Raw genomic sequence first — 18,200 nt, 5'->3', positions numbered from 1 at the left:
AATCAGATCACAGTGAGAATATTGTGATTGGTTAAACAGGTATTCTTGCTGTGTGTTCTGTGTTTCCAGCATAATCAAAGACTCAGCAGCAGATTAGAATCAAGTATAAAAGCATTTATAAATTTTCTGCAACACAAAATGAACACACTGTCATTCCCGTGACAGTGCAGTACATGGTTTATACTCCTGTGACTTTACAGCTGGGTTTCATTATTGCTGGTAAGGTACAGCTTAGCAAGTTGCATGTAAAATGGGAAAATGTGGCAAATTTTAAGTGGTTTGATTTCACCTTTACAGGTTTCTTTTTAATTGGTAGTAGAGCAGTGGCTGAGCCTAAGGTTATATTTCAGCAAACAATTACAATATCCAGAGGTTCACACTGAACTGAGAATAAAGTTTGGAAAGATAAATTAAAATAGCCTAAAACTTACGGAGTCTCTGTAGAGGATGTGACATCAAAGACTGTAGCTTTCTGCTCCAATACACCACCATACATACATACATACATACATATTTCATATTTGCTTGTGTGTGTGTGTGTGTGTGTACTGCAGGAATGCAGCCGGTCCTGTACTCAGTAAAAGAAGCCCTGGAAGGTAGACCACACTGGATCCGAACTGGAACGGAAATTTGTTATTTCAGGTATGAAAACATTTTAAATTTTTTTCATTAATTAGAGAGATGTTGAAAATCCAAGTGTTGGAGAGTAGCTTTAGCAGGCGGCTGAAGGCAGGTTGAAAAACATTTAATAAGGGGCAAAAAGACACACAGGTTTGAAACTTGTGTAAATTAGTCATAGCTCAAGCACAGAACTGTGTGTGTGATTCTCCAAGAGAGACTTCAAATGTAGAAGTTCATTAATTAAACCCCCCCCCACTGAGACTAACTCTGAATGACAGTTGATTTCTGCTGTTTAAAACAGATGTTGGCAGTAGCAATCACCAGAGACCTATCCATCCAAACAGACAACCATTCACTCTCAATCTAGAAGCAGCACTTAACCTACCATGCAGGTCTTTGGGAGCAAGCCAGAGTGCCCAGAGCAAAGATGTAAACTCTGCACAGAAAGGCCCAAGACTGGATTCAAACACAGGATCTTTTTGCTTTGACACAGCAGTCCCAACCGCTGCACCATTGTACAGTTTTACTTGGAAGCAGCAGTCTTTCCAAAATCCATTCATTACATTTATCTTGTCATGTTAAAAATCCAAAATAACGCCACATGTTTTCTTTAAACACAGAAGAATTCCTCTCATACCTCCATCTCTGTTTTACAAGCTTCAGTCACACTGACCTCACTAGAAAAACAGTCAATAGCTCCATCTGGTGGACTGGAGAAAAACATGATATTTTTGTACGTGTACTACGGCATTACCTCACAAAATACTATTCTATGTTGTATCAATTTCCCTAATTTAGATAGTCTACATATAACAAAACATTTTTTTTTCTCAATTTTCTCCAACAGAAACAACTTTTGTCCAGCACAGGGCAGAAGGAGAACTACCTTTTACACCCTGACCTTTACCATCACCTTCAAACACAGTGAGGATGTCTGCTACCTGGCCTACCATTATCCCTACACATACTCTGTTCTGATGGTATTTTTTAATTTTTCCTTTTCATATAATAATCCTGTTTATTTACTTTGGTCAGAGTTTAAACTTAATGTTTTTGTAGAATGTTTATAACCCAATCACAAGTAAAGTTGTGAAGCTGTGTAAAAATGTAAACAAACTATGATGAGTTGCAAACCATACAAGTCTCAGTTAAATAATACAGTATAATTCACACTTCTATATACTAGCATATGTAAAAGTGTGACATATATAGTGTAAAAAACAAGAATCTAATTAAGTTCATGAAAATTAAATAATAAAAGTGACATGTTATCACAAAGAAATATTTCAACACCTTTTTTTGTTTGATTGTTTGATTTTGATGATTATAACATATCACTCACATCACTCAAAGTAAAGCCTGAATATCCATCCAAGTCTCCAAAAGTTGAATCTGTTCATCTGGACGTAGCGTTTTGTGGGAGAAACGTTTCGTCACTCATCCAAGTGACTTCTTCAGGTTTGAGCGCGGAGTCAAGGAGGCCATTTACGTGAAAAGGGAAAGACCATCTCTGAATCGAGGAGGGGGCCTAAGGGTACATCTTTCGCCATCTTACAACGCTGTGATTGCAGCCATTCCCCAACTCTCTGTGAATGGTACTCATGGCCATTGATCAGTGTTCTTTGATCAGTGGGTTTTGGTCAGTGATTGTTGATCAATGGTCATGGGAATTTGCATAATTATGATTAAGGAACTGACCTCACAGCCCATTGTTCCTTCAGTGGGCTAGTTCCAGTCATTATGCAAATGTACTGTTTATAAGGTTTGGGGAAACCTGCAGTCAGCTGAGACTGAAGAAGTCACTTGGATGAGTGACGAAACGTTTCTCCCACAAAACGCTACGTCCAGATGAACAGATTCAACTTTTGGAGATTTACTTTCCTGGATGATTGAGAATGCATCAAGACATCCATCCAAGTCTGTCACCTGATGGACTCTTGTAGTGCCTTAAGATCTCCTACAATGACTTGATAAAACAGAGGACCAAAGCAGCACCAAAACCAGCCGATGACATGGCACCTTAAATCACCTTAAACTGCAGAAACGTCACACTGGGCTTCAAACCTTTTGGATCCTGTGTCTGTCCGTGCTTCCTCCAGACTCTAGGGCCTTGATTTCTAAATGAAATGCAAGTTTTACTTTCATCTGAAAAGACAACAGTCGAGTTCTTTCTCTGGCTCAAGAGTTTCTTGATATTGTGACATTTGCTGTCCCTGTCCAGCAGATTTCTGTTCATGATGGCTCTTGATACTCTCACACCAGCTTCAGTCCACTTCTCGGGAAGCTCTTTAATAGACAGTTCAAGGCTGCAGTCATCCCTGTTGCTTGTGCATCCTTTCACAGCACACTTTCCACCTCCAGTCAACCTTTGGCCGATAAGCTTTAAAATGCCAGTCTTTTCAATAGTAGCTCACCTTCCTTGTGGAATTTGTTGATAATTGCTATCTGGACTGTATGTATCTTACTCTAATCTTTGTGTACAGATATAGATACACATATTGAGAAAAGCTGCATCAAGCCATGCAGATGGCACAGTTAAATAATTTCAAATGTGAATCCATCTCTGCTATTTTAACTATAACCTGAACAATATGGCAATATTTTATATTACAAAGACAGATATGATGGCTACTAAGAACTGTTTTATTACCAGAAAAATCTTTGTCTCTTGTTTTCTTTATATTTTAGATCATGCGTTGCCATCTCAGATGTCACAAGCAGGCTAGTCAATACAAAATCTCTTCTTTCAGCTGCTCCGTTTAGGGGTCACCACAGCAGATCATCTGCCCCCATCTCATCCTATCATAGTATCCTTCTCTGTCAGACCAACTCTCTGCATATTCTTCACTACATAAATCTTCCAGTCTGGCAGCTCCATTTTCAGCATGTTTTATCCAGTATATATATTTACTAGTTCTCCTCTGCACGTGTCCTGATCATCTCAGCCTTTTCTCTCTAACTTTGTCTCCACCTGAGCTCCATTTTAACCCTATTCAAACCCTCAACTTGACCATTAGTCTGTGGAGGAAACAAACGTGAAACATTAAATACAGAGTAATTTATACAGTTCTTTCACCAGGCATGATATGAATGACATGATCCATCAAAACTGATGCAGGATATGACCAAGTTGAGCTGTGCTGTGTTTGGAGGAAACAAAATGCAGACCCAAAGAACACAGTCAGTCATGGTGGTGGAAATATTATGCTTTGGGACAGTTTTTCTGGGTCCAAGGTCATGTATCATAAAATTGTAGACGAGAACCTCATTCCCTCAGCCAGAACACTGAAGATGAGTTGTGGATGGGTCTTTCAGCATGACATGAACCAAAACATATCACCAATCAAATATCAAATAATTATTTTCCCTCACTGTACAAATTAGCTGTAATTCTTAAGTAGTTAAGGTAATGCTTTTGTTAAACTCCTTAAATTAAATCTGAAAGTCTGAATTTCAAAAACATCTTGATTGTTTGACTTCAGCTCTGCTCTGGTGGTGTACAGAGGCAAAATTACAAGAGAAATATATCTGTTTTATAAATAATTATGGACCTAAGTATATATTTGTTGTTTTTGTCAGGCTCACTTGAAAATACTGCAGAAATCAGTGGATCCGGCCAAGGTGTTTTTCAAGCAGCAGACTCTTTGTAGCACTTTGGCTGGAAACTCCTGTCCAATAGTTACCATCACTGCCTGTCCAGTCAGCAGAAGGTGGAAAGACCTGCACCAGTTGCGTAAGTAGTGCTTAGTCCAGGAACTACTCGTGCCAGGGGTACTTGGGTATTTACACAGCCACATTGGAATGGTAGAGGGACTGGTACTTATATTGGACCTTTCTATTCAATTTGAGCACTCAAATAACTTCCTATTACAAGTGTCATTCACCCAGTCACACATTCATAACAGATTTTTAAATTTCATGGTGAACACATTTTTCAAGGTTGTGTTCAGGAATTCGCAGTTGCAGTTGTGTTTAAAGTTAAATACATGTAAGTAAAGTCAGTCAACCTCACTCACCAACGCTGGATGTGTGGAGAAATGTTTACATGTTTTCACATATAATTATCACTATAGTTATGTGTGCACTAGGAAATGTTGTTATTTTCAGTTGTTAGAGTCAGAGTTATAATATGAGATGCATATGCATACTGTCATGCTTCTCTACATGAGAAAATATTGGAGCACCTTTGGGCCCTCTGTGTAGAGTTTGAACGTTCTCCCTGTATCTGTCTGGGTTCTCTCCAGGTACTCCGCCTTCCTCCCAAAAACACGCAGTTAGTGGATTAATTGGTGACTCTAAATTGCCCATAGATGTGCAGAGTAGGCATTCTGACTTTTTACAGCAGAGAGTCATTGCCTCAGACTTATAAGTGATAATTCTCATTACTGCTGCTTCATACTTTGCTGCAAACTGCTCCAGTGGAGGTCACCTACTGATGAAACCAGAAGAATCACCAAATGTCTTCTTCAATTAAATTGTATTTATGTAGCGCCAAACCACAAAAGTCACTTCAAGGCACTTTATATTGTAAAGATCCTAGAATAATAAAGACAAAGCCCAAACAGTCAGACTAACTCCTATGAGAAAGCACTTTGGCAACAGTGGGAAAGAAAAACTCAATTTAAACAGTGAGAAACCTCCAGCAGATCCAGGCTCAGGAAGGGGCAGTCATCTGCCACGACCAGTTGGGAGTGAGGGGAGATGGACAGAACAAATAAAAGAAAGAAAAAGCACTGTAAAAGAGAGCCAGAGATCAATTAATCATTAAATGCAGAGTGATGTATGAAGACATGGAGAGTAAAAAGAGGTGAGTAAAGAAGAAACACTCTTACTGCAGTGTAACTAAGAGAGAATTCACACTCACCTGATCTAGACTGAACTGTAACCAAAGGAAAGTTTTAAGTCTAGTCTTGAAAGTAGAGAGGTCTGAATCCAAACTGGGAGCTGATTACATAAAAGTGGGGGCTGAAAGCTCAAGGCTCTGCCTCCCATTCTACTTTGAAATACCCTAGGAATCACATGTTCCTAGGGTATTGTATCATCCAGGTTTTTATGTCTTTAAGACATTCCTGCAGTTTAATTGATGTGTCTCATCTGGCTTCATGAATAGAGACAGCTACACTACTAGCCAAAAGTTTGGACACACATTCTTAATTAATGTTTTTTTTCTTTTTTTTTACTACTTTCTACATTGTAGATACAAACTGAAGACATCAAATATATGTAAATGTCCTGTATTTATATAGCGCCTTTACTAGTCCCTAAGGACCCCAAAGCGCTTTACATATTGTTACGGGTCCGAAATTGAGGATGAGAGTAAAACAATGATAGTCCAGAAAAGGCCGTTCAAACAATTGATTTTAATGAATGCACGCAGCGTGGAGAGGTGCAAACTGCAAAGCAGTTGTACATCTCTGCCCAAAATACACTCTAGATTGCTTTTATAACATCAGGGTATTGTAACGCCCCTTCTTGCGTTTACAAGCACATAATTTGCATGTACAGAACATTCATGTATTTTAAGAATTAACTGCAACATAGAGGTTCCTCCTTGTGGCATACTCTTCCGAATATAGTGATGACCTAAGGCCTTTGAGGTCACCATGGACTGGACATCCTTCCGTCACCTGTAACTAGGCAAACTCAAATACCACAAGAAGCTGAATACATTCAGGCCTTTGCTCAGCTACTATTTTACTGTACCAATATACTCAGCATATGAGTTATGATACATATATTTAACTCAATCATTTTAAAGTAGTTATAACTGCACCTGTAATAAACATGTTAATATTTGATTATGATAACCCCTATAATATAAATTATAACATAATGCCAGCAGCTTCAATAAATGCTTGGATGAAATGATAATTAATGCAATGACAAGATGATGGTTATGTAAAATAATCCCTATAATTCTACAATATCCAGTCATTCACCCATTCACGCACACATTCACACACTGGTGATGACAAGCTACGTTGGAGCCACAGCCACCCTGGGGCGCACTGACAGAGGCAAGGCTGCCTGACACTGGCGCCACCGGGCCCTCTGACCACCACCAGTAGGCAACGGGTGAAGTGTCTTGCCCAAGGACACAATGACCGAGACTGTCCGAGTCGGGGCTCGAACCGGCGAAGATATATGGAATTATGTAGCAAACAAAAAAAGGATAAATAACTCTAAATATGATATGTTAGATTCCTGAAAGTAGCCACCCTTTGCTTTGTTGACAGCGCTGCACACCCTTCTCTTCTTTCAATGAGCTCCATGATGTCGTCACCTGAAATGGTTTTTAATTCACAGCTGTGCCTTTTCAGCATTCATTTGTGGAATTTCTTGCCTTCTTAATGGGGTTGGGACCATCAGTTGTGTTGTGCAGAAGTCAGATTGGTACACAGCTGACAGCCCTATTTGACAACTGTTAGAATTCATATTATGGCATGAACCAGTCAGCTAAGTAAAGAGAAACAACAGTCCATCATTACTTTAAGAACTTAAAGTCAGTCAGTCTGGAAAACTGCTAAGAAACTGCTACTAAGAAAAAGCAACAAGCAGAAGATATTTGTTTGGGCCAAGAAACACAAGGAATGGACATCAGACCAGTGGAAATCCGTGCTTTGGTCTGATGAGTCCAAATTTGAGATCTTTTGGTGCCACTGGTCGTGTCTTTGTGTGATGCAAAAAAGGTGAACAGGTGGGCTCTACATTCATGGTTCCTGCTGTGAAGCATGGAGGAGGAGGAGGTGTGATGGTGTGGGAGAACCACAGCATCCTGCAGCGACTCAGGGCAGTGACCCCAACACACACCTCCAGGCTGTGTAGGAGCTTTTTGAACAAGAAGGAGAGTGATGGAGTGCTGCACCAGATTGCCTGGCTTCCACAGTCATCAGACCTAAACACAATCGTGATGGTTCAGCACAGTACTTCTAATTCCTCTGGCTTCTGACCTTGATTTTAGTTCACTCTCAAAGCAAACATTGCATCTGTAGTGCCATAATGCTGCTCACTAATTGTCACCTCTTTTTAGCTTAGCTTCAACAAGTCTTGGCCATATCTTTATGGCATAGCTCATTTTTTGTAGTCACTACAGCTCACATCATCTTTGTTCTAGCATTCTTGGTGGTGCACAGGTTGGTCAGTCTGGTCTTGCGGTCTCAGGTGACTGCTCTATCTGCTAGTAGTTGGTATTTTGCCCCTATGGTATTCCTGCTGATTCTTTGGCACATATGACCCGTATCCAAAAACGCTGGCAATGAGTGACAGGTACGTGAAACAGGCAAGTGAAGACAGCTATGCTCTAATAACATGAAATCCGAGAATCTTGGCAGCACTGAACATGATGCGCCACTAAGTGAAAACATTTCAATCATTAATTTTCTCTGCCAGTCTATTCCCTGACAGCTTTACAAAAATAGGAATTGTATTTACATCCCAATCAATTTCACCACTCTGGAGGACCGCAAAGAAGACCTGGACAGTTTGCCATAGTATACTGATGAGTGTTTCCAGTGCTTTGTAATGGGGAAACCAGGTACCAAGGCACCAACTCACTCCAGCGGCAATGGAACGTCCTTGAAATGAAGCCGACCTAAAGACTGACCGGAAACAGCTTCCTCACAAAACAGTGACATGTTGGACATTCTGGCGTCCATAGACAAAAAACTATCCAGTCTGGACACATGCCTGGCCATGCTGGAAATCCTGCATAAAGATTTTCATGCACTACGTGAGTCGGTGGAGGTCAGCTAACAGCAGGTAGAAACCCTCGCTGTCAAAAACGCTGCCCTCACAGAGTTGGTCAAACCCCTCACTGAGAGAATGACGATTGTAGTCTGGGTTTAAATATTTTAAACAGGAAGAGCTGGCGGAGAGCCATGGCTGAGAGCTAAAAGGAACAGACTTCAGCATGAATGACCTGTTTCCTAAAGAGATCCTGGAGCGACGCAAGGTCCTTTTCCCCATCCAAAAAAAAAGTTAATCCAAGGAGGCTCCTGAGCTGTCATTGTGGTTGATAAACTGTACATCAATGGGCAGCTTTATTCTGACAAGAAAACAACACAATGCCTGTACTGAGTAATGTGATCTATATCTACACAAACACCTTTCTCTGATTCTCTTTTTTCACTCTCCTTTCTTAATAAAAGACATCTCTACATAGAAGAATTAATGCCACTCTAATCAGCATAGCCTGTTTCTTTTCCTTTTTTTTCCGTCTTGTTATCGTGGTTGATTTTAGGTCACTGGAATGGTTCTTTGGTAGCTGCACTGTTTTATATTACTTTTCTTTTCCCTTCCTGTACTTTATACATCTCGTTTGCATTCAGTGCTGCAATTTACTACATAAACATACAGCACACATACACACACACACACACACACACATTACAGACACTCACATACATTCTATCACTATCAGTGTTTATGATCCTCACAGATTGATCCATATGACGCTGCCATAGAAGAATTTCTTAAATATATAAATCTACCAAAAGTAAATGATTGACAGACTGTGACTCTGTATTTACCTTTTTCAATATCTAAAATTTCACAAAGTCCTACAGTATCTCCCAAACAATAAAGCCCCAGGTCCAAATGGGTTTCCAGCAGAGCTTTACAAAAAATTTTGGCCTACACTAGCACCTACTTTTTTAGAATGGTAACTCAAATTCAGAATGATCACACTCTCAATTTCACTCATAAATGTAGACCTTAAAATACTTAAATACTTAAAATAATAATGCAAAACCCTTGCTAGAAGACTAGAAAAAATCACTCCATTCATAATACATCCAGATCAAACAGGTTTTATAGAAACTCAGCCAATAATACACACAGACTAATTAATGTAATAGGTTATTGCTTCATATCAAAATATGCTAAGAATTGCGCTGGGAGACACTTAAAAGAAGTGGAGGCTCTTTCGGTTTTGTGAGGAAAGAAAAGATGAGAGGCAAGTGTGTTAGCCTAACTATTAGCCTAAAAAGCCGTCATCAGTATAATATGAATCATGAGACTAAAACACACTTACCGAGCATGTATTGGTTCCTGCAACTGGTCCGTCGGGTTATTGTCTCCCCAGAAACACTTCCCTTGTGCGTTTGGAAATCTGTTTTGTCCTATTTCCGTTTCCGTTTTTTCTATTTCTGTTGTCTTTTTTCCTATTTCCGTTTTCGTTTTTCCTATTTCTGTTGTTTTTTGTGTGCTTTTGCAGCGTTTTTCTTATTGCTGGTGTTTTATTAAGTTGCAGTCCGTTTGGTCTCTCAGGGCCACCGTATAAATTGGACCAAAACACTATACACCTCTCCAAATGCGTCTGTCAGGACAAGTGATCTCAAGATGATAAGCCTATATGCTGATGATGTATTACTTTCCTTGGGATCACACTCTCTTCTGAAGACAATTACACTCAAAGCTAAAATCACATCCATATCAGACTACTCTGCTAACTGGGGTAAATTGACATTTGTGCCCCTAAATTGTAAATTTGTAAATTTCAGAACACCTCCACCACACCACTACAATTGGGTAACATTAATTATCTTCATGAATAAAAAAAAAAATGTTTGTGTATTACTCAATGTAGAAATGTACTTCTAGATCCCATTCATTTGTAGAAAATGCATGCCTCTTTAAAAACCTAATTGAATTAATTTATTTCTCTCTGATCTCCACTGATCAATTCCATTGCTTAGTTGGGGTTGGTCGACTGTAGTCACATCTCCCTGTGTGTCTTGCAAGTGGCTGGTGGTGGACTCGGGGTCAGTTGAAGTCTGACAGTCTCCTGCAGGGTCTGTTGGTGTTTTGGGGCATTGGTGTGTCTGCCTCGATTGCTGGTGGAGATGGGTGGCTGGGGTGGGTGCAGGTGCTGTCTTGCAGTCTTGAGATGTGGGGTAGGTCCAGGTCTGGGGCCCTAGTTCCCAGGAATGCCCATTCTGGTTGGTTCTTGGTTGTTCCACCACATGGGGTGGGTTGGCCCACGTCTGGATGTCCAGTCTGGGTGGACTAGCCTTTGCGGCGGTGATGATGGGTGCTGGCTTATGGTGCGGCATTGCCCTGGGTTGCAGTTGACACAGGTCTGCTCTTCATCACCCTGCAGCTGGATGTAGCATAGGCCACAGTTGGTGGGGCCATTGATGTGGCTTTGCTGGGTGTGCTGTGCTGCCATCCGTTGTCTCATGTCACATATCCTCCCTCAATTTTAATAACACAATCAATTTTAATAACATCCGTGAGCTGTCAGCTTTCAGCCCCAACGGCGTGTCCGTGTCGTCGGGTGAGAAAGCCGCCATCTCACAGATTCTGATGCGTCAGCGGGTCCGCGCTTTGTATTTTGTGAGGTTTAACCTGAGATTCTGGCGTTTTGGGCAAACTAAATTTATATTTAAAAATCGATCCAGGATTTTAATGAATCAATATAGCGTAATTCAAGCTAGAATCGATTTCAAAAATTGATGATCAAAACCCACCCTGCACCATTTCTCTTCCTATCTTCCAACCAACAGTTGGACTCCACCTTCAGTTCCCCCTCTATCTGGTCTTCTTTGACTCAGCATACAACTTCCTTCACTCCATCTCATATCAGCCACCTTTCTCACTTTACCAGTCATAGCCCATACTCTCACCTCTAGACTCTAATTCCTTCTTGGAGGAAAAAACATACTTTGAGTACTTAAGAGTAGAAAAGCAAAACACAAGCACCAGTTGCACTGTTAACTTCATAGATCTGTTTGCTTGCTCTTTGTAGATCTTTCACATTAAAGTCACAGACACTCAGCTTGTTAACTGTATGTTAATTACGACTGTAGCGCAGCAGTTGTAATTGGCTTCTGGGTCTCACCATCTTTGACAGAAACTAAAGCTAAAGATTTTGTTAAATTAAAAATCTCATCTGGATAACTATGTTATCCTGATAGACAACAGATCATTATTAGTTGGTTTTAGATGTGAGCCATTAACATGCCTTGTTACATAGCATTTTTCTAATCTGCTTCAATACATTATACTTTATAAAAATACTTGAAACGAGACCCAGGAGCTGGTTACAGAAAGAGGGTGATAGATTGTCAGAAGCAGAAAGAACAAGGCAATGCTATTGGCCAGACCTCATACAGGCTACACCCAGGGGAAGATGCTTGAACTCTAGAAATTAAATTCCTTATTCAATATGTTATATCATTAGACAAACTGATAATTGTGTGATAATAATTTTCCTAGGTAATCGCCCCTATATTGTACTGACCAGCCGTGTGCATCCTGGTGAGTCCAATGCCAGCTGGGTGATGAAGGGCACCTTGGAGTTTCTGTGCAGCAATGACCTGCTGGCCCAGAGTCTCAGGGAGGCCTTCGTCTTTAAGGTCATCCCCATGCTCAACCCAGATGGAGTCATCAATGGCACGTGAGTGAGAAGCAGGAACATTGTTGGAATGGTTAAAAAATTACATAATATACACTTTTACTTTACTTGAAACATGTCCGGAAAATAATGGCCTCTGACTGCATTTACAGTAGGCTTCTTAATAATGAAATGCTGCAGGTGTTCATGCTTTTGGAGCTACAGTGTTTCAAAGATTGGTAATAAAAAGCTGATGATAAGTATTCAATACTGATAAGAATGTATAAAATGGGATATACACTCACTGGCCACTTCATTATAGGTACACTTAGTTGCTCATTAACACATCTAAAGAGTCAATCACATGGCAGCAGTGCAGTATATTTAGGCATTTAGACATGGTCAAGATGACAGCATATGCTAGTTTAACTCCTACAATATTACAATAACATTCACTGTTGATATAGTTTTTTGTCATTTTTGTGCTTTACGGGTTACTGACAGTTTAAACATTCTCATAATTTTACCTCTGAAATCCACTGTGGTGGTGTACAAACAGTTCTGATGCAACTGAAAAGCCCACACTATCAGCTTTAATTCAAAGGATTTAAGAAAAGTATGGCATTAACTGTTCAAGAAATATATCAATCTCTATACACAAACCTTAATTTTCAGAGACTCAAAACTCATTTCACAATGAGGACCAAAGAAATGAAGCAAGGAGTGAAGGAGGTAAACAAAAAATTGGTCAGAAATAATAACGTCTTTACTTTGGCTAGGAGATAACCAAATCATGGTCAGCCTACAAAGTCTACAATCAAGGGATGCATTTATGGAAGTAAATACAGCAAAAAAAAAAAAAAAAACAACCCATGAACAGCAGATCCCCAGATGAACTTGTGCCAGAAAGTAAGGAGGAGGAGAGAAACAGCTAATAATCTAAAACATCACATCATCTGTCAAACATGGTGGAAGGAATGTTAACATTACGTTACAGTATTTGGTATATATCATAGATTTACCCTCATACCTGGTTCTTTAAAATGAATTACAGTGCAAGTATTTGTTTTTTTGTTGGTCTCCCCAGAAATCGCTGTGACCTGAACAGCAAAGATCTGAATCGTCAGTGGAGTAAACCAGACCCTCTTCTGAGTCCAACCATCTACCACACCAAAGGCTTTCTCTACTACCTCAACATTATAGGACGGACTCCAGTGGTGAGATACACATGCTGTTTTGTAATGTATTCTTTTTGAAATGTTAAGCTCTTTGGTTTTGCTAAATATCTGTCCAGCATGTTTGACACACTTTCACACATTAGTTAATCTGCATACATTACATCCAAAAATTATTCACAGAGCTTTATTAAAAATACAAAAAAAAAAATACAATCAAAAATGCATTGTAAAATGTACCATACAAAAAAAAATGTATGTAAGTATTCGCAGCCTTTCAGTTCTTGTCTTGTAAATTCTGAATTTTTTGTTTAAGTATTAGGTAGTGATGCTGTACCAAGGCTTTGGAGCATGTGTTAAAAAAAACAAACAGGAAGTCTTATGAAGAGCTTATCAAAGCTTGCTTGTTTACTTCTTCTTTTTCTTTTGGTTTGATGTTGGTTTATGTGGAGATTTTGTTTTTCATTTTGTTAACGCCAGACTTGGATTATTCCAAATACCTGGGCCAGTTACTTTTAGAGGGTTGTTCATAATAAAGACCACAAGTTGGAAATTCATTTTGTTCCACTCGCGTCTCTTTTTGTTTACACTTCCAGCTACCACAAGCCAAACTGACACTTGGAATCAATTTCAATCTGTCATCTGCTTAATTTATTATGTAATAATTAGCAAACAGGCCTCACCTAACCATGAAGTCATGAAATTAAATTGCTTTAGAGCCTCGTTTTAAAAATGGCTGTAATATCTAAACAGTGAAATTAAAGCCACAAGTCTGTACTTTAATCACACATTAATTGTTTGATTTAAAATGCACTATTTGGTTTCAGAGGCAAAATCACAAATCAAAATATTTTATTGTCCAAATGCATAAGCTCTTTCTTTGCTCATATTTACTAGGTTTTCTGTGACTACCATGGGCACTCTAGAAAAAAGAATGTGTTCCTGTACGGCTGCAGCATTAAGGAGACTCTCTGGCAATCTGGCTCTGCAGTTGACACTGTAGGATTGAAAGAGGATCCTGGATATAGGGTAAGAATAGCACACACACAAAGCCAAGCAGGCCATAGGGGTTTCTGTTTTTGTTCTACTAGTTCACCAGCAGCAGTATTTCAAATTTTGAAACCAGAGAAACCAGATAAAATGTTTTGTTCCTCTCTCTCTCTCTCTCTCTCGCTGTCTTTATCATTCTCATCGCTTTTCTAGACCATTCCAAAGACCTTGGATCGTATCGCACCGACCTTTTCTTTCAACAGCTGCAACTTTTTGGTAAAAGTTACAATACTAATAATAATATTAATAATAATTAAATCACTGCATATAATAAATCCACAGCGTAGTTGTCAGCACAACTAAATACAACTACTAATTAATTCATATTGTTATCCTTCTCAGTATTGCAAGCAAAATTGTACTTGTTATCACTGTTAACTACTTCATTATTAACACTGTCAGTTGTATAAAATATATATCTCTGCCTGGGACAGCAGGTTAAATAAAGCATTATCTCAGCCATCTTCATGTATCCTACCTCATCAACACCACTATCACTGTTATTGTCGTGTAGTGTTTATATTTGTTAATGTGTGAATAGTTATATTCATTATTCTTATTATTATATGGGCCATATTCTCTTACCTACCCTTAATTCTGATTTTAACCTGTCAGGTAGAGAAGTCTCGCTCTGCTACAGCCAGAGTGGTTGTCTGGAGGGAAATGGGAGTTCTGAGAAGTTATACTATGGAGAATACTTACAATGGCTGCAACCAGGGAATATACAAGGTGTGTGTGTGTGTATGAGATTGGGTGAATCAGGGTACTCTAATAGAAATATAGAATGCTACTGTGCACTTTGGCACTTTTTACCATTCATTTGGTGTCAGGTGTACAGGGAGTAACTATGTGACCAGTTTAAAGCAGTTTTATAACTGTAGCTCTGTAGAGCTCCAGAGTTGCAGGGTTGGTGTTGATAAGGAGATTCTGACCATGCTGTGCCAATAATACCTCAGTGGGTAAAGTGTGTCGCTGTCAGCCTGCATAGAATACTTTGTGTCTCTGCTCAACTTGCCTGATTTATTAGACCAGACACGGTCAGAACTGCCAGCCCCTCTTTTTTATTGTCACACCACCAAACACCATCTTCTCTACATGACACATGTTGAACAAGGGTGGTTAGCAGAAGGAAAATCTGTTGCGATGCTAAATCACTGAATCTCATCTACTTGCTAATGCTAGGTGTATTTCTCTACAAAACCCAGATTGTAACAGATCTCAGAGCAGCCAAAGAAAACCAACTTTCCTTCGCACGCTGCTTTCCTCTGTTTACCACTACAGACCAGGGGTTTATTCACAATGCGACTGTGCAAACCACTAGAAACAAGCTGCTGATCTCTCAGCTTGCCCAGCTTCAGTAATTGTTAATGGGTGATGGACACACCCTCAGAGAGAGAGAGACAACTAGACTTTGTTATGAGATTGAAATATGTTTTCAGGGACAATAGCTGACTGCTGCCGCACGATAGCAATAATGTAAAGGCTGGATGCACATATTAATTAATTAATAATTGACAGGTCTTTATGGGAGCACTGTCATTGGATTGCATTACTGATATGAAGGTTCACACTTGTATGCAACTTTGTTTTGTTCTTGATGTTTTAGACAAACAGAATGTAATGATATGCAAATTTCATAAAGATGGTCATTTCCCAAAGATTGAGATGTTTAGCATGTTTAGCAGCACTGGGTAGCATGCCCTCTTCTTTTAACAACAGGCCATAAAAGTCTATGAACTGAGGAGAGCAGCTGCTGGACTTTTGGATGCCCCGTTCTTGTCTGATAGAGGATTCGAGCTGCTCAACAGCCCTGACTTCTTTGTTGTGTTTTTTATTATATGATGCTCCAAATGTTTTCAAATGGATAAAACCAGGCTGGACTGCAGGCAGGCTAGTCCAGATCATCTGCTGTTAGTGAGCAATGCTGTTGCCACAGTATGAGGTTTAGCGTTGTCTTGCTGAGTCATGCAAGGACTTCCCCGAAAAAGCACCTGTTGCTAATCTTCTGGAGCCTTTCCAGATATGCAAGTTGTACAATTCTGTTAAAATATTTGGTGATTAGACTCAAATGACCCATCATAGCAGAACAGAATCCCACCAGTGATGAGAAAGCACCCACCCCACACATCCACAGAAGAGCACTGAGATTTAAAAATGTGCATAGACGAAGCTGATTTTCTCAGAAAAGGTGGACAAAAGATGACTGGGCTAGAGCAGTGATGTAAGAATTGAGTTTGACAGCATGATAAAACAAATGTAATGTAAAGAATAGCTAGTAGCTGAAAACCCAGGATAGGATTACAGATCTTCCTTATTGAACATAAGCTTTGCTTCAGAGAAACTTTGCCTGACTAAGATGCTCTTTTTATGTCCTATTATGTTACTGACTTCTTGTCAGTTATTCCAATTTGATGTAAAATGTTCCTCCTGCTGTGCCTCAAAAGGGCACTTTTGAGGAATGTTGGGCCATCAAATTAAAAAAAGAGTTAGCATTTTTAATTAAATAGTAAAATGTCTCAGTTTAAGCATTTAAGATATTCTCTATGCTCTATTGTGAATAAAATACGCTTTTATGAAATTTTTGTTTCCCTTTTACACAGCATCCTAGCTTTTATTTGGATTGGGTTTGTCAAAAGTCCAGTAGCGTGTTCCTAACAAATGTCTCTCATTGGGCAGTGTGCAGAAATTTTCAGCCTGTATAATATACTTAACTTGGCTCAGGAGGGGAGTGTGTCTGTGTGTGTGCCTGTGTGTGTTGTTACAGGGGCTGCAGACAGGAACCCAGGAGCACCAGGAAATGGGGTTGAAGTTCTGCCACAGTCTGTTGTCTGTAACCAAAGACACAAGGATTCTATACAGCAGGAAACTCATCAACCATATTGACCTGGATCACAACATGCTGGACCACAAGTCTCACAAGTAAGCTACCGTTCTAGGGCGGCTTATAACGTGGGTTTTCCAGTAAATATCCACATGTAATGGCTATGGAATCCAGAGCTATAATAAGGATGTTTAGAAAGCAAGCAAGCTGTGTGTTTACACAGTGTTTTACATAAAACTTACTTTGGTGTTTTTAGTGAACGAGACTTAACATAGCAATTCTTTCTTCTTTCATGCAGCTGTTTTGAAGATGATGAGCCTCCGTGTGCTGAGGAGATCGAGTACTCTGGTGGCTGTCCCACACTTAAAGGCAGTGATTTGGATTCAGACATTGACAGCAGCATGGCCCGTGTTGATGATGATGATGAGGATGACAAAGAGCACAGTGCTCAAAAACATCAGCAAGACAGCATCAGTCAGTCTCAGCAGTCAAGCATAAAGAACCAACTGTTTCCTCCACAAACCTGGCAGCCATCCGTTGATACACCTAGTGAGAGAAGAGACTTGCGTAATGGTTTGAGCATTGCAAAATGATAAATCACAAGTTAAAAGTTTGTTTTTAATAATTGAATTTCTTAATGATAGTAACGAGAGCATCAGCTAATATGAGCTGTAGTCCTTTAAACACAGCAGACTGTTCTGGATGTAATTCAAAACCAGCTTAACTAGAATGTATTACTAAAGACTGAAAATACCAGGCATGTGATCAATGATGATCAATACTTCATAACAGACTTTAACATAAACATGTACAGGTCCTTCCCAAAAAATTAGCATATTGTGATAAAGTTCATTATTTTCTGCAATGTACTGATAAACATCAGACTGTCATATATTTTAGATCCATGACACACAACTGAAGTAGTTCAAGCCTTTCATTGTTTTAATATTGATGATTTTGGCATACAGCTCATGAAAACCCAAAATTCCTGTCTCAAAAAATTAGCATATTACATCCGACCAATAAAAGAAAAGTGTTTTGAATACAAAAAAAGTCAACCTTCAAATAATCATGTTCAGTTATGCACTCAATACTTGGTCGGGAATCCTTTTGCAGAAATGACTGCTTCAATGCGGTGTGGCATGGAGGCAATCAGCCTGTGGCACTGCTGAGGTGTTATGGAGGCCCAGGATGCTTC

General features: G+C 39.5%; 1 protein-coding gene across 1 annotated transcript in view; it reads left to right on the top strand.

Annotated features, from left to right (window-relative positions):
• The window catches only part of LOC120441240 (cytosolic carboxypeptidase 4), a 73,372-nt gene extending 55,412 nt beyond the window's left edge, over positions 1-17,960 (top strand). The window contains exons 12-21 of the mRNA XM_039615576.1: positions 555-642; positions 1,469-1,601; positions 4,201-4,354; positions 11,839-12,019; positions 13,044-13,173; positions 14,029-14,160; positions 14,335-14,397; positions 14,797-14,910; positions 16,946-17,100; positions 17,301-17,960. Coding sequence (XP_039471510.1) covers positions 555-642; positions 1,469-1,601; positions 4,201-4,354; positions 11,839-12,019; positions 13,044-13,173; positions 14,029-14,160; positions 14,335-14,397; positions 14,797-14,910; positions 16,946-17,100; positions 17,301-17,595 — 1,445 coding nt within the window. The 3' untranslated portion in view covers positions 17,596-17,960. The remainder of the gene's footprint in view (positions 1-554; positions 643-1,468; positions 1,602-4,200; positions 4,355-11,838; positions 12,020-13,043; positions 13,174-14,028; positions 14,161-14,334; positions 14,398-14,796; positions 14,911-16,945; positions 17,101-17,300) is intronic.
• Positions 17,961-18,200: the final 240 nt, after the last annotated feature.

The sequence above is a fragment of the Oreochromis aureus genome, linkage group 7, assembly GCF_013358895.1.
Source record: "Oreochromis aureus strain Israel breed Guangdong linkage group 7, ZZ_aureus, whole genome shotgun sequence".
NCBI lineage: Eukaryota > Metazoa > Chordata > Actinopteri > Cichliformes > Cichlidae > Oreochromis > Oreochromis aureus.
The sequence above is the reverse complement of the archived record's forward strand: the minus strand, read 5'-3'. Positions and strand labels throughout refer to the sequence as shown.